This window comes from Haliotis cracherodii, unplaced genomic scaffold (assembly GCF_022045235.1).
Source record: "Haliotis cracherodii isolate W230 unplaced genomic scaffold, xgHalCrac1.p SCAF_26, whole genome shotgun sequence".
Lineage (NCBI taxonomy): Eukaryota > Metazoa > Mollusca > Gastropoda > Lepetellida > Haliotidae > Haliotis > Haliotis cracherodii.
The window spans coordinates 6222798-6246317 of record NW_027266282.1 but is presented as its reverse complement, the minus strand read 5'-3'; the positions used below and the strand labels follow the sequence as shown (position 1 = coordinate 6246317).

The 23520-nt window shown below is 43.0% G+C and overlaps 1 protein-coding gene across 1 annotated transcript; it reads left to right on the top strand.

Moving 5' to 3' along the window:
- Positions 1 to 5454: 5454 nt before the first annotated feature.
- On the top strand, positions 5455 to 23186 carry LOC139473039 (sodium-coupled monocarboxylate transporter 1-like). Its single transcript, XM_071255554.1, has 15 exons — positions 5455 to 6173; positions 8201 to 8266; positions 9309 to 9360; positions 9957 to 10024; positions 10778 to 10932; positions 12784 to 12924; positions 13349 to 13478; positions 15211 to 15299; positions 15748 to 15872; positions 17755 to 17825; positions 18433 to 18519; positions 19481 to 19680; positions 20863 to 20963; positions 21132 to 21247; positions 22157 to 23186. The coding sequence occupies exons 1-15, from the start codon at positions 5829 to 5831 to the stop codon at positions 22313 to 22315; spliced, it is 1905 nt and encodes a 634-aa protein (XP_071111655.1). The 5' UTR covers positions 5455 to 5828; the 3' UTR covers positions 22316 to 23186.
- The last annotated feature ends 334 nt before the right edge of the window (positions 23187 to 23520 follow it).

Below are 23520 nucleotides of genomic sequence, written 5' to 3'. Positions count from 1 at the left end.
TTCATTGCACATACCAAATCCCTTTTAATATTAGAGCGCATTTGATTTAGGAAATATATGTATATATCTATTTGGTGGGGGGGGGGGAGGAGAGAGAGAGAGAGAGGCGCGTATGTAATTGTCCTCTACTGTTAATCCTCCACCTACCATATATTATGTACAAATTTCCTCGTTCTTCATCATGCACTCAAACTCATACCGGAAATTCGGAAGCAAAGGCATTCGTCCTATTATATCAGACTCGCTAAGCTAGTGCACTTCAAGCCATCCGTGGCAGAAACTCAAACTCCAGGCCAAACACAGTCAACACTATTCTATACAAATATACAAAACTATCTGACGAAAGCCAACAGGTGGAGCTGTGTTGGATCCCCTCTCACATAGATATTCATGGAAATGAAAAAGCAGACTCACTGGCGAAGGTAGCTCTAGACAAAGCGGACGTACAGCCAATTCCCTTTAGTAAACTAGAGATCAAAATCAAAATCAAAGCCTCTATAGCAGAAACATGGCAAGCCCAATGGGACGCAAGTAAGATCGGCAGATGGCTATACAAAATTCAACCCAAGGTCCAACCATGGACATTTAATACGATATACTATATTTAGGGTCCATGGTCCAACAAAAGCCAAACTATACTCAACTGCACTATGACAAGGTTTGTTCATCTTGCAATCAGGCTGAAACCATTGCTCACTTGTTACTAGAATGTCAAGACCATGCCCCAGCCCGGGCTAGGTTAAAACAAGAATTGCAGTTAGATCCGCTATCTGTCATAGATCTCCTAAAGCCAAGAGATGCAATAGCGAAGGCCAAACTAACTCTATTTCTGAGAGATGGACAGCTACTCGAACGTATATAAACAGAGCAGCCAAGGATAGAAATGAAATCATATCAATATAAGAAAATAGAAATCATATCAATACAAAAACAGAAAGTATGTGAATACCAAACTCACAATAGATATGTGTACCCTACTCACACACAGGAGTCCCAAAGAGGGACAGGTCAGCCGAAATTGCTCAGGCAGAAGGCGACCTCTTAAACACTTAATGCAACAACAACAACAACAACAACAACAACATCCTCAGTCTTGCTTGACAAAGGTAAAAGGATCTATACCGAAACGTCGCCTTTACAGTATTAAGGAAGTTGTTATCCATAAATTGTGTCTACCTTAACTGGAATACCGTTAAAAAGGGCGTTAAACCCAACTCGCTCACAATGAGACCAGGATAAGTAAGCAAGGAATAAATATTGTTGTTAACATAATTTTGTTTTTGTTGTTTTCACTGGGATAGACAACGCCAAGGTGCAACGAACCAAGGACGTGTTGTTCTAAGTTGTCCTTCAGACGGGATGTAGGCCTGGGCAACTATAGACCGTAACCATGGTAACTAAATAATGTTTATTCGCGGATTACACCCTCCGAGAAATGTCGACGTCAGATGTTAAGCTTCTAAAGGTCAACCATTCAAATACATGTAGGCTTGCTCTGTATTTTTAACAAGCCCTGCTGTCTGCTAATCAAACAAATGATTTAATGTTTATTCGGGAAATGCCGGTCCAATTGTGTCATGATTATTTTCGATTATTTCTTAACATGACTCCTTGATGAAGTTGGAAAATTTGATACTGCGGCGTAAACCATCATCAACGTTTTATCTTAATTACTACTTTGACATTTTGGAATATCGGAGAAACAACTTGTTTATAGTGAGATTTATGCGGTAATCGTTATTGAATGAGTGAGTATGGTTTTACGCCGTTTTTAGCAATATTCCAGCAATATCAGAAATGGGCTTCACATATTACACCTATGTGCGGAATCGAACCCGGGTCTTCGGCGTGACGAGACGCTTAACCACTAGGCTACCCCGGGGCGCGCCAGAAACAAAAGATTGTTCGCCCCGATTAGGTTTCTAGATTTGTGAGCACCATAGCCGTGCTCGTGGGTTTCACCAAAGTGGTAAACGTCTAAGACCTGCATCACATCGGGCTTTTCTCCCACGTTAAGCCGACACATCGCAGAGAAGAATACTGTTCAAAGCGGCGTTAACTCAACTCACTCATGTGAGAAAACGTTTTGTTTGTTGTTTAACGCCGCACTCAGCAATATTCCAGCTATACGATGGAGGTCTGTAAATAATCGAGCCTTGACCAGACAATCCAGTGATTGACATCATGAGTACCGATCCACGCAATTGGGATACGATGACATGCATCTACCAAATCAGCGAGCCTGACCACCCGATCCCGTTAGTTGCCTCTCAGGACAAGCCATTCGTGACCAACTCGTGTTTTTCCAGGACAAGCGGAATTACGGAAAGGGGCGAGTGGTGACGAATTACGACAAGCATGGACGCCTTTTACAGCAAGCATGGGTTGCTGAAGACCTATTCTCCACACGGATCTTCACGAGTCAACGTAACTATGAATGTAACATCATCCATAGTGACATGTCAATTATGTATTTCCGTTGTCATGGCAACTAGAGCATAGTAAGTATATGCCGTAAAGATAGGACGACGACATTCCGAATGTAACAGGACCCATGCAGGATTCAGGACACTGGTTTTCGAGTACATAGAGATCCCCGCTCTCTTATCTTTAAGTGGCAAAGCTCTGAGATATTCGGAAGCAACAGTTGGCATGTCTGATAAACTGTTACCCTCACAGTAAAGGGCTGCATTCTGTGTGCCTACTCTTGGAAAAGGATAACCGTATAGAGAGAAACACAGCCGGGGAGCTTTCATTTGTTTTGTTTTTTTGTTTAACGCCGCACTCAGCAATATTCCAGGGTATATGACGGCGGTCTGTAAGTGATCGATTCTGGATCAGACAATCCAGTGATTGACAACATGAACATCGATCCACGCAATTGTGATCGACGACATGCACCAACAAAGTCAGCGAGCCTGACCACCCGATCCCGTCAGTCGCCTCTTACGACAAGCATAGCCGCCGGGAGCTTTCAGATTCATAGTGAGTGAGTGAGTTTGGTTTTACGCCGCCTTTAGCAATGATCCAGCAATATCACGGCGGGGGACACCAGAAATGGGGTTCACACATTGTACCCATATCGTGATTCGAACCCGGGCCTTCGGCGTGACGAGCGAACGCTTTAACCACTAGGCTACCCGACTACGCCTTTTCAGATTCATAACAGCGGTTTGATGAAAATAACAAGTATCATTTTCTATCCGATATTTCGACAGAACGAGAAACGGTGCCAAATTATTTGTATTACCTATGTCACCACTTTGAGACTTGGCAACAGATCGTGTGCATTTGTTCGAAGATTTTCAAATTGTTATATAATTGCTAACATGCACAATGTGGAAGATTTAACGAGCGCTTCACGCAATGCTGACTTGTGTCATAAGAAATTAATGGTCTGGGTATCTCACAATAGCCGCATTCAACAATATTCCACATATATGACGGCGGTCTGTAAATAATAGATTCTGGACCAGACAAGTCCGCGACTGACATCATGGACATCGATTTACGCAATTGGGATGCGATGACATGCATCAACCAAGTCAGCGAGCTTGACCACCCGATCCCGTTAGTCGCCTCTTACGACAAGCATGGTTTGTTTAGTTTAGTTGTCAACATTAATGAACGTCGTCAGCGAAACAGGGCGGGTTCCAAGATGGCATAAAGGGTTCATTCATGTACGGGGGCCCAGTCGTCTAAGGCGCCGCAATTCGCGGTGCAGAGTTGCGTCCCCTGGATACGCCAGAAACCTATGATTGTGGGTTCGAATTACGATTCTAGGTTTGTCAGCACCATACCCGTGCTCGTGGATTTCACCGAAGTGGTAAACGTCTGAGACCTGCATCACGACCAGTTTTCCTCCCCCATTAAGCTGACACGCCGTGATATAACTAGAATACTGTTAAAAGCGGCGTTAAACCCAACTCACTCACCCATTCATGTACGACAGAGACTTCAACTGACTGTTTATAGACAACATGTGGAATTCGGTGGTTCGTTGCTCACAATATCAATCACTGGATTACCTGGTCCAGATTCGATTATTCACAGACCGCATTTTGGTTGTTTTGGTGTCTTTTTTTAATTGGTGCTGCATTTGGCGTTACTTGAATAGGATGCTTGTGGTTTGGGATGCTTGAGGTCAAGGTCACATTTGTCGGACCAGACGACATTTTGATTTTGTTGCAGTAGACTAGTTTTACTGCTGATATTTTGGTGCCAAGGAAACCCAGCGGGCTGTCAAACGACAAACTAGATGTACTGACTTTTGTGGTCGACCCCCATCTGGAATCGAGCTGACTTAATACTTGACCCTGAGGAGCACCGCTGAGTCGGAAATGGGCCCGTCGGAACTAGCTCTGGTGACAGTGAACTATGCATGAGGTTTCGACCTTGCCCTTTGTGCCGTTGTTCATTGATTGTGAGCAATGCCTTCATGCAACTCCACAAATGCTTTAGAGAAATCAAGTCAAAATGCAGTCACTGCGGTGATGTGGCACTTCAGATGGGAGATCAACATTTATTGATAGTACACATTTGACCTCGTTTGAGTACGCAAACCCGCATCTTTGGGAGGGGTATTGATGCTATTTCTATCTGGTTTTGATGAGATGTCTCTCTTTCAAAATTGGGGGGCACGGGTGGCCCCGCGATTCGCTGTGCAGAGTTGCGTCCCTTGGGCACGCCAGAAACCTATGATTGTGGGTTCGAATCCCGGTTCACCCCGATTATATTTCTAGGTTTGTCAGCACCATTAAACATCTGAGACCTGCATCACTTCGGGCTTTCCTCCCACATTAAGCTGACACGCCGTGATATAACTGGAATACTGTTAAAAGCGGCGCTAAACCCAACTCACTCACTCACTCTTTCAAAATTGATAGGATTTCTGTGTACTGGTTTTTTTCGATACCACCAGGTGTCTAACCACAACGCTATCGAAGATAATAAATGTGTTGCATTGGTATAAAACATGTCAATGTAAGTAATAACATGGTTGGTTTGATGAGTATTGTTTTACGCCGCTTTTAGGAAATCCCAGTAATAATAAGTAATAATATTCAAAAATTATATTTGGCAGGCTTAATGACACAGACTCAACTGATTTGGTGACACTAATCTCTTTTAATCCTCTAAGTTTCGACGTATAGTGGATTTTCTTTTAGATATTCTCCAAGTATGTCCATTGTAAAGCGTTACACAAAGGCATCCGCGATAGTAAAATCTCCTGTCATAGATAGAGTTGAATCATAAATATCTCCACATGGAACCTCTGAATGATCTTATATTTGTTTTCGCATTAACCCATTATCCAACAACATGGGCTCTTTCATAGCAATTACAACACGCGTTTTAATAGGGCTCAGGACTCGAGGTGAAGGTTGTCCCAGATTACAAAGACAATAGGACAGGTTTCTGCAAATACTGTCGATACTATTGTTTACAGCCAATGTTGTAATTTGCATTTATAGACATAAGCACTCGAAACAACTTGGCAAGTACTTTAGCATGTAAATTCCTTGACACGAGCAGTATACCCGAAACACGTGACGTCTCAAGCTCCATTTGCGCTATATCGAGGAGCAAGCGGCGTATAGAGAGGCCTATAGGAAACTCCGTGGACGGATATTAGTGTATGTTTGTGATGAATTGGGAACGAGATATCGTAACATGTGATCTGGATCCAGGAGTTTTAAAGAAAACAGGCGGTGTAAACTGGAATAATGCTTTCGTAGTGAACGATCAGAAATATATTCAGGAACACCGTCGTCGAACACGCAAGCTGGGAAATTCTTTTTGGAAAGAATTATCAAATTATCACAGCTATGGCGACTACCTTCGGCATCCTTGATTACTGCATCTTCATCGGACTTTTAGCAGCATCGGCGCTCATTGGAGTTTATTATGTGATCAAAGAAAAATGGCAGACGAAAATGGCAACAGCAGACGACATTTTGATGGGAGGGCGGGAAATGGGAATATTCCCCGTTGCTATGTCCCTCATCGCTAGCTACATGTCCGCCATCACTGTGTTGGGGATACCGACGGAGATATACCTGTTCGGGACCGGGTATTGGATGGTGGCGCTGGCCGGTATTCTAACCTACCCTGTCACCTGTCATATTTTCCTTCCATTTTTTCATGACATGGGGTTGTCAAGTGCTTACCAGGTAACGTTCCATTACGCATTTATTTGAATACACAATAATAGGTAATATTACAAATATATTATAAAAAACGTATTACGTATGGGTATCTGAAATATCAATACCTGAAAGTATACATCCATATTTAATGGTGGCTGAAAAGGAAATTTGTTTATTCGATCTTCTGTATTTAAAACGGGTATCATATAAATAATATATTCTACAACATAGCATGTAAATAAAGCATAGAAACTACTACATAAATCGTTCTTACTGTTATTAAAAATAGAGGTGACGTTTTCCCCGACAAATGGCAGCCGTTTTTGCCAAATGAGGTGCCGTTTTCGTCCGAGAAATCGGTGACGTTTTGCTGAGGTGACGTTTTAGCCTGCACTCTCCTATACGATATCACATGCATCTTATCAGTGCGTATCTCACAACAGGCGATTGTTTTCAGCCAAGTAACGTTTGTAATGCAATTTTCAAGTGTATAGCTCCTTTTTCTTCCATTGATTTTGCTACAGACAAATGGCAATTAGAAACTGTCCTAGAAAATGAAACGATCTGAAACCCTACTCCTCAATAAGATAAACAACACACATAATTTTTTGGATAACGTAATTTCATAAATTCGCAACTCTTAAATGAACCAACAACAAACTGAAGTGTATGTCAAATACACCAATAAAGGTCATCTCTCGAATATTGGATGACCTGTGCGAGTGATTAGTCCATTGAGATGATTCCGTTCTGTCGCCCTTGAAACGGCCCCGTCTGTTTGGCTCCCAGACACTGGCCGGCGTCATTCCTATCTTAACGCTAACAAGATTTCTTGATGAATATATTCTATTTTGACTTGGCCAAGATTAATATTCGATCGCTATTTTGTTTTTGTCCTGAGCTATTTAGCAGTGCCTTTTTCCCGCTTTACAATGTTGTGTCTCTTAGTCCCACCTGGATCCACTAGTTCTGTGTTCGAATCCAAGATTCGACCGATTATGACGTTAGCACTTAACCCGTGATCGCTTCTTTCACCAAAATGGAACCTTTCATAACCTGCGCTTTCTTATGAACCCATTAAATGAGTGAGTGAGTGAGTTGGGTTTAACGCCGCTTTTAACAGTATTCTAGTTATAACACGGCGTGTCAGCTTAATGTGGGAGGAAAACTGGTCGTGATGCAAGTCTCAGACGTTTACCACTTCGGTGAAATCCACGAGCACGGGTATGGTGCTGACAAACCTAGAATCGTAATTCGAACCCACAATCATAGGTTTCTAGTGTGTCCAGGGGACGCAACTCTGCACCGCGAATTGCGGCGCCTTAGACGACTGGGCCCCCGTACACGAATGAACCCTTTTTGCCATCTTGGAATTCCAGTTATATCGCGGCGTGTCAGCTTAATGTGGGAGGAAAGCCCGAAGTGATGCAGGTCTCAGACGTTTACCACTTCGGTGAAATCCACGAGCACGGGTATGGTGCTGACAAACCTAGAATCGTAATTCGAACCCACAATCATATGTTTCTAGTGTGTCCAGGGGACGCAACTCTGCACCGCGAATTGCGGCGCCTTAGACGACTGGGCCCCCGTACATGAATGAACCCTTAATGCCATCTTGGAATTCCAGTTATATCGCGTCGTGTCAGCTTAATGTGGGAGGAAAGCCCGAAGTGATGCAGGTCTCAGATGTTTACCACTTCGGTGAAACCCACGAGCACGGGTATTGTGCTGACAAACCTAGAAACATAATCGGGGTGAACCGGGATTCGAACCCACAATCATAGGTTTCTAGTGTGTCCAGGGGACGCAACTCTGCACAGCGAATTGCGGCGCCTTAGACGACTGGGCCACCCGTGCCCCCTATTAATTGAAGCATAGACGTCTTGTTATATGTTTAACCGAAGTGGCTTTGCATTTAACTCACTTACTCGAAGTCGTAATATAATCGAACATGCGGCTTTATTCTATACTCACTCACCCACGTGGTAATATAACCGAATTCACTCACCCCCTACCGACACTTGAATGAGATCATTATTATTTTGTTTCAGTACTTAGAATTGAGATTCTGCCGAACGGCGAGATATATCGCCTCCGTTATATTTACGATAGAGATGGTAAGTACATTACGATATCTTATGTCACTATGCGTTAGAAGGCTAAAAAAGGGGCGTCACTTTAGACCATGGGTGTCCTGTTTTAAGACAAGTTCTTGTGGCCATTTTGTTTACATGTTCTCTTTTTCATTACCAATTTCAGAAATATTTTTTAAATTTTCTGCCTCACGTGTTATCCCTAAAATATCATGCTTAAGCACCCCCATTCAACAGTACAGTGTGTGCCAACTGTGTTTGTTTGTACTCGTAGTACTGAAAAGTATTTATATTGTTTTTTTAAAGAAAAAATGTGGCCGAGAAATGTTTATTTTTTTACGCAGCCCTGTTGTTATTGCATAGCTTTCCCACGACATCTTTCCTAAACGTCCAGTTACTTTCCAGATTTTCCTGTTCAATTCCAATCAATGCTTGGCCCACAAATGTCATAATTTGTTTCATATTTTGCAAATAAGACTCAATATACAAACACGAAAAACTTTGGAAATTATTCCGGCACCTTGAAAACGACGATTTTGGTTGTCTTTTACATTTGATTTAAACAGAGCGGAACTTTTTAATTTAAAGTTGATATTATTTTTGGTGTATGTAATATATGTGAAAATGTGTGGGAAGGTCAAAGTAATGATCTAAACATTGTCATCTACATCCATCACAATGTTTCTGAAGCACATTTTTTTCTTTTAATGGATGGAGCGGTCGGGATGCCTCGTGGTTAAAGCGTTCGCTCGTCACGCCGAAGACCCGGGTTCGATTCCCGACATGGTGTCCCCCGCGGTGATATTGCTGGAATATTGCTAAAAGCGGCATAAAACCATACTCACTCACACTTTTTATGGATAACAAAGAAAACATCTTAATGCTAACAGCTACATTCACTCATCATTACCTTCAAACTGTAGTCGCATATTATCGAATTCACACATGGAAACTGTGACTACAGTTTGAAGGTAATGATGAGTGAATGTATCAAATCTAGCTGATTTAAATGTTGATTGCGAGATCTCAATGTATTATATCTTGTCAAGATTTTGTTCATTTTCAGCTACTTTATATGGCTGTGGTTTTGTATGCACCCTCCCTTGCTCTGAATCAAGGTAAGCTACCATCTCATTGCGGGAATAGGGTTATTTGCCCCATTTTGGAAAAAGAAATAGGAACTAGTATGTCCCCTTGTTGTATCATCTTTGTTTAAAGCCACATCGGCAGTTTTGCAGCTATTCACAAATCACAAGAGCCCGGGCTCTTACAAACTTCGTATACTTCTGACTCGGACCGTATCAGAGCCCCGGTCCATGACATTTCGAGAAATAAACAGCTTCATATCTGAAACGGCCCTTAATAGCATCTCCTAGAGGAATGAATGTCCAGTAGCCTATATCAAGGTAACGTCTTCATTTTCTGCTTGTAAACATTCTTTCCTCGGGAAGATGTTTATAGAGACCCGTCTCCTACCTTAAATCCTTACCCCAGATGAGGTCCTTAATAGAGGAAATACTATATGATATATATATGATAATCCTTTCATGTTTGTTGTTATGATTATTAGATCGATTTCATTTCTATATTTTCCAAGGCAGCCTTACAATAATCACATGATAGCGATAGTTAATCGAATTATCAACGTTTCAGTGCACGTACATGCTTAAATACCTTGTCATAGGAAGTTCACAATCCTCCATTTTGTTTTCAGTGACGGGACTGCCCCTGTGGGTGTCAATTGTCACCGTCGGCGGTGTCGTCACCTTTTACACGTCAATGGTAACGTATCCTCGATTTGAATTTTGTCAGTAGTTAAATATAGATTGATTTATCAAATCTAATATATTCCCATATCATTCACTTATTCAGTACCAGGGCGGTCGGGTAGCCGTGGTTAAAGCGTTCGCTCGTCACGCCGAAGACCCGGGTTCGATTCCCGACATGGGTACAATGCGTAAAACCATACTTACTCACTCACTATCAATATTCAACTGTGATGACTGTGACCGCTTCTAAATTTCCACGTTCCGGATGGCTAAAGCCTGCGTGAAACAAAACTTACTTATTGTCGTGGAATGAATAGTGTTATCAATGCAATAAACCGATAGGGATAAAATCCGTGAACATCCGGGTTAGAATAGGTCTTCAGCAACCCATGCTTTCCGTAAAGGCAATTATGCTTGTTGAAAGAGGCGACTAACGGGATCAGGTGGTCAGGCTCGCTGAGTTGGTTGATGCATGTCATCGTATACCAATTGCGTGGATCGATACTCATGATGTCAATCACTTGATTGTCAGGTCTAGAATCGATTATTTACAGACCGCCGTCAAATACCTGGAATATTGGTGAGTGGGGCATTAAACAACAACAAAAAAACAAAACAAAACACACACACTAAAAGAAACACACACGAGACCAGGGTTTGATTCGCCACATCGGTACCATCGGACGCCCTTGTTTGGTATTCTTCCCTCTGTTATTATTTAATAGGACTACAACCAGCATTAACCAATATTCACTCACCTTTCCAGGGAGGACTCCGCGCAGTGTTGTGGACGGACACCTTCCAGACATTTATTGTCATTGGCGGACTTATCGCTCTCATTGTCATTGGGTGCCAGCGCCTGGGAGGACTCGCCCACGTATGGAGCGTTGCTGAGCTTGGAGAGAGGATAAACTTCTTAAAGTTAGTTCTAAAAAATTGTGAAACACCTGGTGTCATCACTGATTTTTAGTTTTTCATGTAATTTCCAGCGCTATTTTGCCATTTTATATCGGCTTGTAATCGAGATTTGTATTCTCTGGCATTGACGTTTTACGTTTTTATGAAACGTTTCGCTAAAGGGTGACCATTTCATAATCGGCGCGGTGTAGCATCACATTTTGTGTAACAAAAACGACACAATGTTTTTTTCGAATAATTGGTATTCTGCGAGATACGTTTAATCAAATATACTGCTGCTGTGAGCCAAAAGGGATTTCGCATGTTGAGGATTTTGGTCACGTGTTACCTTAGGTCTTCAAGAACAAGATGAATGAATTTAAGCTTCTTTAAGTGCGTGGTACGTGGGACCCAGTCGTCTAAGGCGCCGCAATTCGCTGTAAAGAGTTGCGTCTCTCTGTCACACCAGAAATCTATTTTTGTGGGTTCGAATCCCTTTTATGTCTCTAGGTGGGTGCCAAAGTGGTAAACATCTGAAACAAGGATCACTTCGGGCTTTCCTCCCACATTAAGCTGACACGCCGTGATATAACTTGAATACTGTTAAAAGCGGCGTTAAAACTCAACTCACTCCCTCACTTCGTAAAATGAAACGCATAAATGCTTGATAAATGTACTGGCATCTGTAACGAATCGGCGCGATGAAGGAATAACATTTAGAGGTATTATGGACAATGGTCGCTGTTCAATATAAATTTTACGTTAGATAAAGTTGAGAATGAAACGCGTTTCGTTGGGGTATCCATGGTCCAACACCATGACTGTGGAACATATTTATTTTATGAAAAAAACACAAAACACAATCGTAAGAAGAAACGTATATAAAAGCAAGTCTCTCGCTAGCTCTATGAAATCAGCATAGGGAAACTTTTTATTTTTATTTTTAGAGTCGAGAAGGGTATTGCGTAAAATAAAATTTCATAGACTAAATGTTAGTCTAGGGTATCCCTTAAATAGTTCCACACATATCCGTGCTTTTGTCACTAAATTCATGCAACCAATCCGAAGGTTTGTTGATTTATCGTCTTCAATTCTGTTTCCCAACGCAACCGCACATCCGAAATCCGGGTACCTATTTGGTAAATCCTGCTTCCTGTCTCGACTACGACAGCACAGATAACGATGACGCGGATATGAAGTCACGTGATATGGATGCCGTTATTTGACGATACAATAATTGTGTTAAGTTTTTCTAATGAAGACTTAAAAACACGCAGAAACATTATCAGACAAAACCAATAACCTTTCAGCATCACCTGACGGACACTTCGTCGTAGAAACAGTGTCTCGCCTGATTTTCGACACCCTGTCCAATTCTATCAACATGCAATTGATGTCATGTTGTCAAACTTAGCGTAAACTTATTGTCCCCCGAGGATATGTAAAACCACCTCATTCCAAGTACATTTTACCGCCTCCGTGGTCTAGTGGTAGAGCATCCGCCCGGAAAGGGGAAGGTCCGGGGTTCGAGCCCCGGCCGCGTCATACCAAAAGACGTTAGATGGTACGTGTTGTTACCCTGTCTGGCGCTCGGCATTAAGGGGCTAAAACAAGGACTGGTCGGCTCTGAGTCAGTATACTGTGTCTGAGTGGGGTACTCATGTTAAACTGCAGCATGGTATCTCAGTGAGCTAGCACTATGAATCGGCACCAGTACGGACTAGTATAAGCAGCCACACAAACACACACACGTACATGCACGTCGCTATATAAGAGCAATAATCTTGGACTCGACGTTAAACCCTTATTCACCTCACCTCACTTCACACCGAGCTATTGATTCACATCATGACAACTATCATTGCTCTTTATCAGTTTTGACCCGAGCCCCTTTACGAGACTTACGGTGTGGGGAGCTGTGTTCGGCAGTTTCATTGGTCAGCTGACAATCTATGGAGCCAATCAGACGATGCTACAGAGATACATGGCCATCAAGAATGTGAAGAACTCTCAGATGTAAGTTAGATTTGTGCTTGAAAGATAATTCAAGTAGACATTGTTTTGTTTATTTCATTTATTCTAAAAAAAACCCGATACGCTTATTAACATACTTTCTACTTCTCATTTAATTTCATGAAGTGGAACTGTGTGTTTTGAGGGGTTGATAAAGCTAATATCAATTTTGACCTTATTTATTTTATTTTTTATGTAAATATTTGTTTGTCGAAAACAAAATTCCGCCTTTCAAAAGTCTGTAAAATAGTCGCAATTTTCTTTGTGAGTGTGTCGGTATGTTAAAGGCAATGGTCCAGAGACTTACATTCTATTGGACTCCTTTAGCCATCTGTTTAAATGTTGATTTTGCTATTTCTATTTGTTTTTTTGTCACCAGATTGTAAATTGCAACGTTATTCTCAAATGACAACTTTCGTTTCGTCAGCGCCCTCTACATCAGCCTTCCAGCCACTTTCCTACTTATCTCCCTTGTATGCTTGACCGGCCTTGTGATTTACGCCACCTACCGGAGCTGTGACCCCTTGTTGAATGGGCAGATAATCTCAAATGATCAGGTACTTCTTTCAGTTTACTGGACTCATGAGTACTTCTGTACTCTGTGATCATGGATTTCACAGAAATTGTAAACGAACACTGGTACACAGATAACCCGTGAAGATCCGCGTCAGAATAGGACTTCAGCAATCCACGCTAAATTTCCACGTTCCGGATGGCTAAAGCCTGTGTGAAACAAAACTTACTTATTGTCGTGGAATGAATAGTGTTATCAATGCAATAAACCGATAGGGAAAAAAAATCCGTGAAGACCCGGGGTAGAATAGGTCTTCAGCAACCCATGCTTGCCGTAAAAGGCAATTATGCTTGTCGAAAGAGGCGACTAACGGGATCGGGTGGTCAGGCTCGCTGAGTTGGTTGATGCGTGTCATCGTATACCAATTGCGTTGAGCGATGCTCAAGATGCCAATCACTGGATTGTCAGGTCTAGAATCGATTATTTACAGACCGACGTCAAATAGGACTTCAGCAATCCACGCTAAATTTCCACGTTCCGGATGGCTAAAGCTGGCTTGGTTGATGCATGTCATCGTATCCCAATTGCGTAGATCGATGCTTATGATGTCAAACACTGGATAATCTGGTCCAGACCGATAATTTACAGACCGCCGTCATATAGCTGGAATATTGCTAAGTGCAGCGTTCAACAATTAAAAAAAATGATCAGCATCCATGTATATCCCCTTGAAGATTCCGGTTTCGAATAGGTTTGGTTTGTTGTTTAACGCCGCACTCAGCAATATTCCAGCTATATGACGTCGGTCTGTAAATAATCGAGTCTGGACCAGACAATCCAGGGATTAATATCATGAGCATCGATCCATGCAATTGGGACCGATGACATATAAACCAAGTCAGCGAGCCTGACCACCCGATCCCGTTAGTCGCCTTTTACGACAAGCATAGTCGCCTTTTACGGCAAGCATGGGTTGCTGAAGACCTATTCTACCCCGGGTCTTCACGGGTTCGAATAGGTCCGCAGTAACCTACATTGTATATACTTGGCATGAGAGTCGACATAATGAATCACGTGGTCAGGATGGTGTCTTGGTTGTACAACGGCGACGGAGGTCGGTGCTCATGATATCAGTCACTGGATTGTCTGGAATAAATGCCAAACTTTTATTGTCCTCAATATTTTTGACCTAAAATTTAAAAAAATGAAGTTCTTTTGTCGAGTTTATTGTTAACTAAAAAATACATCGGAGTTGGAATCGACATCGTAAAATTCACAAATAGCTGTGTCATCTCAGTGGTTCGAATCCTAGATGGGTCGGGACATGACCACCTTACTCGCGGGTTTCACGTCAGTAGTAAATGTCTCAGACCTTCATCACTTCGGGCTTTCCTCCTCTATCAAGCTGAAACACAATGATATAACTGAAATACCTTTCAGTGAGTTGGGATTAACGCCGCTTTTAACAGTATTCCAGTTATATCACAGCGTGTCAGCTTAATGAGGAGGAAAGCCCGAAGAGATGCAGGTCTCAGACGTTTACCACTTCGGTGAAACCCACGAGCACGGGTATTGTGCTGACAAACATAGAAACATAATAGGGGCTCGAACCCATAATCATAGGTTTCTGGCGTGCCCAAGGGACGCAACTCTGCACAACGAATCGCGGCGCCTTAGGCGACTGGGCCACCCGTGCCCCCGAAATACTGTTCAAAGCGGCGTTAACAACCAACATGCCTATGTCCTAGTTAACGTCTCCTCTTTTCTCTCCTCAGTTACTTCCCTTCCTCGCGATGGACACTCTCGGTCAGATGAAAGGCGTACCCGGCCTGTTTGTGGCCTGTATTTTCGCGGCCGCTCTCAGGTGTGTGAAAGTCCCAGGTCCAGACGAATTTACTTGTTTTGCGGTATTTTTATATATGATTTTGTTTGTTTGTTTGTTGTTTAACGCCGTACTCAGCACTATTCCAGCTATATGAAGGCAGTCTGTAAATAATCGAATCTGGACCAGCCAATCCAGTGATTGATATAATGAGTATCGATCCACGCAATTGGGATACGATGACATGCATCAACCTTTTACGACAAGAATGGGTTTCTAACCTATTCTAACCCAGCTCTTCACGGGTCTTTTTTATATATGAAGGTATGAAGGAAATAAATTTTAAAAAGTGTTTTTTTTTAACCTTCCGCAAAATCTTTAACTACAATTCAGTTCTATCGACAAATGAAATTTATTTTCACTCAAGTGACCCAATGACGATGACAAAATAATTTTTCTCAAATAATGATTTTCTTTCACTTTTCTACAGCTCGATATCATCTTGCCTGAACGCGACGTCAATCACCTTATTGGAGGACATTATTAAGCCGTGTCTCGAGGGGTGCAAGAAATCCCTGTCCCCCCACACAGAGGCCTGGCTGGCCAAACTACTAGGTAAAGTGGGAGGAGAGGCGCGAGAATGTTGTGAATGTTGTTTAAAGCCTCAGTCACCTATTTTCCAACTATACTGAACCGCAAAAGAAACGTCACCATGGATAGATATATGAGAAACCTTATTTGTCCAAACACTGTAAACATACTTGAGACATATCAAAAAGATGAAACTTGGCAAAACTTATCATCAATTTTGAAATTTGCACGTGCATCTGGTTACCATGGCCGTTGCCGTGATGCGTTTGGGCGATCGGTTTTATTGTCATATGCTTTGTTTCTATCATTTTTTCCGGACAAGGTAATGTTAAATTTTAGAAACTTTGACAAAAGTTACCCAGATATTTAAATGACAGCTTTTCAAGCAATGTTACTTGGGTTGACGTTTCTTTTGCGAATCAGTATATATCACGGTGGCTTGTCAATAATCTAGACAAGACAAACCAGTCAGTGAACGCGTGAGAACTTCCATAGTGGTCGATATGATGACATGGAAGACGCTGAGGCTAGGATCACCCAATCAAATGTCGACGCCTCGCGAACAGCAAGCATCTCGTCACCACTCGACCGCCTCCGTGGTCTAGTGGTAGAGCGTCCGCCCGGAGAGAGGAAGGTCCGGAGTTCGATCCCCGGCCGCGTCATACCAAAAGACGTTAAAAGATGGTACTTTTTGTTAACCTGTCTGGCGTTCGGCATTAAAGGGCTAAAACAAGGACTGGTCGGCTCGAGTCAGTATAATGTGTCTGAGTGGGGTATTCATGTTAAACTGCGGCATGATATCTCATATAGGTAGCACTACAAATCGGCATCAGTCCGGACTAGTACAAGCAGCCACACACGCACGTGCATGCACGTCGCTATATAAGTTCAATAATCTTGGACGCGACGTTAAACCCCATTTCACCTCACCTCGTCACCACTCGCCCCTTTCCGTAGCCTACAAGAAGACTCGTCCCCCTAACGATGAATGTTATGTGCGAAAATACGACAAACCAATCAGAATGCGTGTATGACTTCAAGAACTTCGTCAAAGAATCCCTCTGGAATATTTTTTTTATCTGACATGCCATGCATCTAAGAATATACCCAAGATACAGTTAAATATCGTCAATCATACTTTATTATACCGTAACTCCCTAGGTGTTTTAAATAACATCTGTAATATATATGATATATGGGGGAAAAATACGTGACTTTTAACCATTTTAACGTCTGTTGGTATGACGCGGGCGGGGCTCGAACCCCGGGCCTTCCGCGGTCAGGGATTTGTGAGTTGAACAGACTTAATAGCTGAGAACGCACAATATGTGTTGATCAGTATGTTTCCGAATCACTGCACATACAAGTTCCAAAACACACTATGATACCCGTAGCAAATACATCACCATCGAATATAATTTATTGTTGGTTTCAATTTTAGTCACTCGTGCATACTTTCTCTTGGTAGACAGTTTATATTTGACAGCAATACGGGCCAATTGTGTCCCATATGCGTCCCAGAAACCGGACGGTTCGAATCCGGTTCGCTTTGAATGTGTTTGAATGAGTTGCGTCCTTTGAGCACGCCAGAAACCTATGATTGTGGGTTCGAATCCTGGTTCGCCCCGATTATGTTTCTAGGTTTGTCAGCACCATACCCGTTCTCGTGGGTTTCACCGAAGTGGTAAACGTCTGAGACCTGCAACACTTCGGGCCTTCCTCCCACATTAAGCTGACACGCCGTGATATAACTGGAATACTGTTAAAAGCGGCGTTAAACCCAACTCACTCACTCACTCACTCACTCACTCACCCACTCAAGCTGAAACACGTTGAAATGTTCGTTATGTTCAATGCGGCGATATTCCCCACACGCTCACTCACTGATACATGTATTTTGGAACAGGCGTTTTTGGAGGCGGGATTGTCATCGGATTGGCATTTTTATCATCAATTCTAGGGAACACAGTTTTACAGGTGAGATGCAGAGCTTCTATTCCAAACCGCATCGCTTCACGTACATTACCATTTCGGTTTTATGTATACGTACGGTATTTGACTATTTTCCTGAAACAATACACTCGACCATCTTTATCAAAAAGGAAAAAGACCCGTGAAGTTCCGGGTAGAGATTAGGTCTTCGGCAACCCGTGCTTATTGTAAGAGGCGACTATGCTTGTCGAAAGAGGCGACTAACGGGATCGGGTGGTCAGACTCGCTGACTTGGTTGATGCATGTCATTGTATCCCAGTTGCGTAGATCGATGCTCATGATGTCAATCACTGGATTGTCTGGTCCAGACTCGATTATTTACAGACCGCTGCAATATAGCTGGAATATTGCTAAGTGCGGCGTTAAACAACAAACAGGAAAACACTATTTTTGGTCATGTGGAATAGGCCTCCGACCTCAGATCAGAAGGTTCGTGATTCAAATCCCATCCCGCGATTCGGATATTTTATGGCCTCTACATTGGCGCCTACGTGGGTGGTGGCGAATGGCGAAAATGAATCACAGAATGAAGCTATAAAACACTGGATAATCGAGGATCGCGTCACTGCTGACAAAATATCTCTTGTTTCAGATCATGATCACGGCGCTAGGGATGGCGGGTGGCCCCCTGTTGGGGCTGTTTCTGCTTGGCATGTTTTGCCCCGGGTGTAACTCTAAGGTAACTGGGGCGGTCGGGTAGCCTAGTGGTAAAAGCGTTCGATCGTCATGCCGAAGACCCGGGTTCGATTCCCGACATGGGTACAATGTGTGAAGCCCATTTCTGGTGTCCCCCGCCGTGATATTGCTGGAATATTGCTAAAAGCGGCGTAAAACCATACTCACTCACTCACTCACTAAGGTAACTACACGATAGTTGAATGATATATGTCCTAAAGAGATACTAGACTCGGGAAATCGACAGTCCCAGCAATATTTATTGTTGTTTCTAGTTACATATACGGCACCATGTTAGTCTCACAATTAATTGCAATCGAACAGACAAACATACCATGTGTAGGGATTCATCTTGACCCGCGATATACTGGAGCCATCATTTCTCATAGGCCTTGAACATTTTCCCAATGCGGAATTCTAGATTCCACCCTTGCCGAACTAAGCTTGAATTTCGGAGTTGTGTTTTGGCTGAACTGACGAGCTGGACTAACATATTGTCCAATCAAAAGCGACATCCGGTTCGTTAGCTGCCGTGCAGATTTCGGTCGATTGCGGGATTTACAAAGCATGTGTACCATTAACTGGTCGTCAACAGATATTTTGCAAGTCCTTTCATGTTTTTGATCAAGGTGCTCAAGTGATTTGACGCACTTCGCCATGTAAGACCCGTTGTATTAGAATATAGATCTTGATTATCGATAAGGATGTCTTGAGGGGCGCCGCCATTTTTGAAGCAAATGCAAGTGATATAATAGGTGGAAACTGATTGGTCAGTAGGATGGACAAAGAAGGGACATAACTCGTAATAGCCACTGGTGACACTACGATCCAACCTCGAAATTCCAGTCTAGTTCGGCAAGGGTGGAAACTAGACTTTGATAATCCCTTGCCTCCGGAAGATGAGCCTCAATGCAGTGAACTGATTGTTTTTGTAAAGTTGATGGATGAATTTGATTTTGTTTCAGGGAGCAATAAGTGCAACGATAATCAGTACTGCAGTGACGTTCTGGATTGCGATTGGCTCTTTTGTAACGCATACGCCTCAACCAGAGTTACCGCTATCCACTTCAGGATGTGTTGTCCACAATGAGACTTTGACATACAGCCACCTCAACTCATCGATGGCCATTTCGCATACTCAAGCGCATGGGGTTGAAGAAAACTGGTATTGGTGTAACAACATATTTATCCTTATTATTCCCCCGGCATATAAAGCAGGGGGGGGGGGGGGGGGGATTTGGCATCGTCTGACTCTTGTATAACGAAATGGAAAGAACAACAACGATTCTCAATTGTAGATATTGCTAATCATGACGTCAACGGGAATGGTTCTTTCTGTATTAATGAGGATTCAGTGTAAATTCAATCATATAATTTTTCCGGAAAGTTAGTACAGTAAACTACGGTTATAACGAACTCAAAGGGATTACTAATTTTAGTTCGTTATAACCGTAGTTCGTTATAAGCATATATACAGCATATATACATCAAATGGCCGGGACTAAAAACTAAGTTCGTTATATCGGTCAGTTCGTTATAAGCGTGTTCGTTATAACCGTAGTTTACTGAAATTTGTCTGGAATATAAATTTGCTAAAGCATGACATGAACTGCCGGGCAAAAGAAAAAATTCACTTGAAACTTGAATTTGACCAAAAAATTACAAACGTTATTGGGCCGAAACACGGTTACCTTAAGGAGGTCCAAAACACAGCAATGATACCTTTATCAAATACATAACCATCACATCATTTCCTGTTTGTTTCATTTTTAGCCACTATGAAACATGGGTATATATTTTGTTTTGCAGTTGATACAATCCTTTAACTTCTGATTTTTCTATTCAGCAAGAGCGCTATCAATCTCATTAAAATCAGATCTTAGTTCTCGCTATCGCTAAACAAAGATCTGAGGACATCCCGTTACGGGTGACGTCAGAACGACCTTTCATCCGATCAAAGCGTCGCTTACCAGATCAGGGGGCGCGGGTGGCCCATTCGTCTAAGGCGCCGCGATTCGCTGTGCAGAGTTGCGTCCCTTGGGCACGCCAGAAACCTATGATTGTGGGTTCGAATCCCGGTTCGCCCCGATTATGTTTCTAGGTTTGTCAGCACCATACCCGTGGCTCGTGACCTGCATCACTTCGGGCTTTCCTCCCACATTAAGCTGACACGCCGTGATATAACTGGAATAATGTTAAAAATGGCGTTAAACCCAACTCACTCACTCACTCACTCACCAGGTAATGGGATGTCCTCAGATCTTTGTTTAGCGGCAGCGAGAACTTAGATCTGATTTTAATGAGATTGGCGCGCTATTTACTTACAAATAACAACATGTGCCTGCAGGACGGGAATAAAACTCATCTACCGTCTATCCTTCCTCTGGTATCCGACGGTGTCTGTTGGGGTGTCCATTGTCACCGGTGTCATCGTCAGTTGGTTTACCTGTAAGTATTTATCCACTCCGGGGTCCCTGGGTAAAACGGAAAATCCATTTGCCGTATGTCGGTCACGTGTTACTTTAGGTCCTCCAGTCTTTATGTAGCGATCGATGACTTCCTTTAACAAGCTCGCGACGTGGCGTTTACATGTACTCACTCACGTTTATCTCTAAGGTTGGAATGGTCACCACGTGGACGCCCGCTACATCTACCCCGTCTGTGGGACTCTGTGCTGCTGCCTACCCAAGTGTCTGCTCAACAGATGTTACGGCTCCTATCAGCGAGTACTTGTAAGTTAGCCATAATACTACTATTGTATATCAGAATCATCCTGGGGGCACGGGTGGCCCAGTCGTCTAAGGCGCCGCGATTCGCTGTGCAGAGTTGCGTCCCATGGGCACGCCAGAAACCTATGATTGTGGGTTCGAATCCCGGTTCGCCCCGATTATGTTTCTAGGTTTGTCAGCACCGTACCCGTGCTCGTGGGTTTCACCGAAGTGGTAAACGTCTGAGACCTGCATCACTTCGGGCTTTCCTCCCACATTAAGCTGACACGCCGTGATATAACTGGAATACTGTTAAAAGCGGCGTAAAACCAAACTCACTCACTCACTCACTCAGAATCATCCTATCTATCTGTAATACTTGTCTGAAAAGATTGTGGGTATTTACATGGAAAGTATATGCATTTTTATTGTTTAAGACGATTGTTTATACCATGACATATAACTGTGGACTTCACGTCTTTGTAAACGTGGTGGCACGTGGTGACACGTATCGCATAGATCACCAATCTAAGTTTAGTTAAGTTAAGTTAAACAACGTCTGTCGTGGAGAGTCTTTAGATGGGTGACCACGTGTCGCTGCTTGGCTCCTGAGAGTTTCTAGGGCTTCGGTCCTGCCCAACACTGAAGCACATGTAACACGTGTGGTGTCACCTTGACCTAGGTTCATCCATCAGTGAATGGGTACCCGGTAGGATGAGATTGCAATGTGGTTGTTAAGCATCTAGCGGTTTGGGTTGTATACTCCCCAGGGAGCTGAGAATGATTGTTGAGTGCACACCGATCCAGTGACCGGGTAGTAATAGCGCTTTGAGCATGGCCCTGAGTGGTGTGAAAATATGCGCAATACAAATGGATTATTAATATTTAACACTTTATTGATAAAATAAAACTAATGGTAAACTATGTTTTTAGCCATTTAGCTTGGGTGACAACGACATTGGTCCTTTTGATGAAGAAGAGGAAGTGACGTCAAACCGGAACATAACCACGTCACGAGAAACGGCGAGACTTATTCCGTCCGACATCCGAAGCATGGGAAATACGGAATCCGGCGAGGAAAGCCCATTTTAGTCGGAGAAAAATCTACTGCCGTTTTCGTCCAAATTCAGTTAAGATATGGCATTTATTTGTTCATCGTTTTGTGTGAGATCATGACAGTGAGAAGTGGTACTATCTATGAAGAATTTGAGCTCTTTATGTGAAGACACTTGTTTCGTATCTTTATCGAGTAGGAACTCGAGAGACAGAACCACTCTTCCCACTCTTGATCGTAGGACATTCAGGACAACTGAGACGTTGCATAAATATTTTTCTCAGATGGTTGTTATTGATTCCCCGTTAACCCCTCGGACCGCCTCCGTAGTCTAGTGGTAGAGCGTCCACCAGGACAGCGGAAGGTCCGGGGTTCGATCCCCAGTCGCGTCATACCAAAAATACGTTAAAAGATGGTACTTGTTGTTACCCTGTCTGGCGCTGGGCATTAAGGGGCTAAAACAAGGACTGGTCGGCTCGGAGTCAGTATACTGTGTCTGAGTGGGGTATTTATGTTAAACTGTGGCATGGTATCTCAGCGAGCTAGCACTATAAATCGGCATCAGTCCGGACTAGTACAAGCAGCCACACACACATACACGTGCATGCACGTCGCTATATAAGTGCAATAATCTTGGACGCGACGCTAAACCCCATTTCACCTCACCTCACCTCACCCTTAACCCTGGCGCTACCGTTCCTTTGGAAATCATCCTAATACTCGAATGTTCGAATTAACGTACCAAATGTTGACACAAAGTGTCGAATGTCAGAAAAGTGACAACATCGGTGTTAGAGATAGTCATCAATACATGAAATTTTCTTTCTTCGGATATCAGAGTACATCTTGATTGTATCTCCAAACAGCTTTGTATAGTGCTTGCTCTGTGTGTTATTTTTCCATAAAGCCTGCGACAGTGCCGTTTATGCTTGTTTGTTGTTTAAAGTCGCACTCGTCGCAGTATTCCATCTAAATGACGGTGGTCTTTTAATAATCGAGTCTGGACAAGATAATCCAAGGATTGATATTGTGAGCAACGATCCATGCCGACGGGTTACGGTGACACACTGTCAGCGAGCCTGACCACCCAATCCACACAATCAAGTCAGCTAGCCTGACCCCCCGATCAACACAATCAACAGCCACCGAACCTGACCACCTGATCCACACAAACAAATCACCGAGTCTGACCACCCGATCAACACAAACAACAGCCACCGAAACTGACCACCCAATCCACACA

Excerpts from the sequence above, each read along its gene's own strand:
- LOC139473039 (XM_071255554.1), top strand. The coding sequence starts at position 5,829 with ATGGCGACTACCTTCGGCATCCTTGATTACTGCATCTTCATCGGACTT. Across the intron at positions 10,025-10,777 it reads TCACCTTTTACACGTCAATG|GGAGGACTCCGCGCAGTGTT; the intron begins GTAACGTATCCT and ends TCACCTTTCCAG. Across the intron at positions 15,300-15,747 it reads ATTTTCGCGGCCGCTCTCAG|CTCGATATCATCTTGCCTGA; the intron begins GTGTGTGAAAGT and ends ACTTTTCTACAG.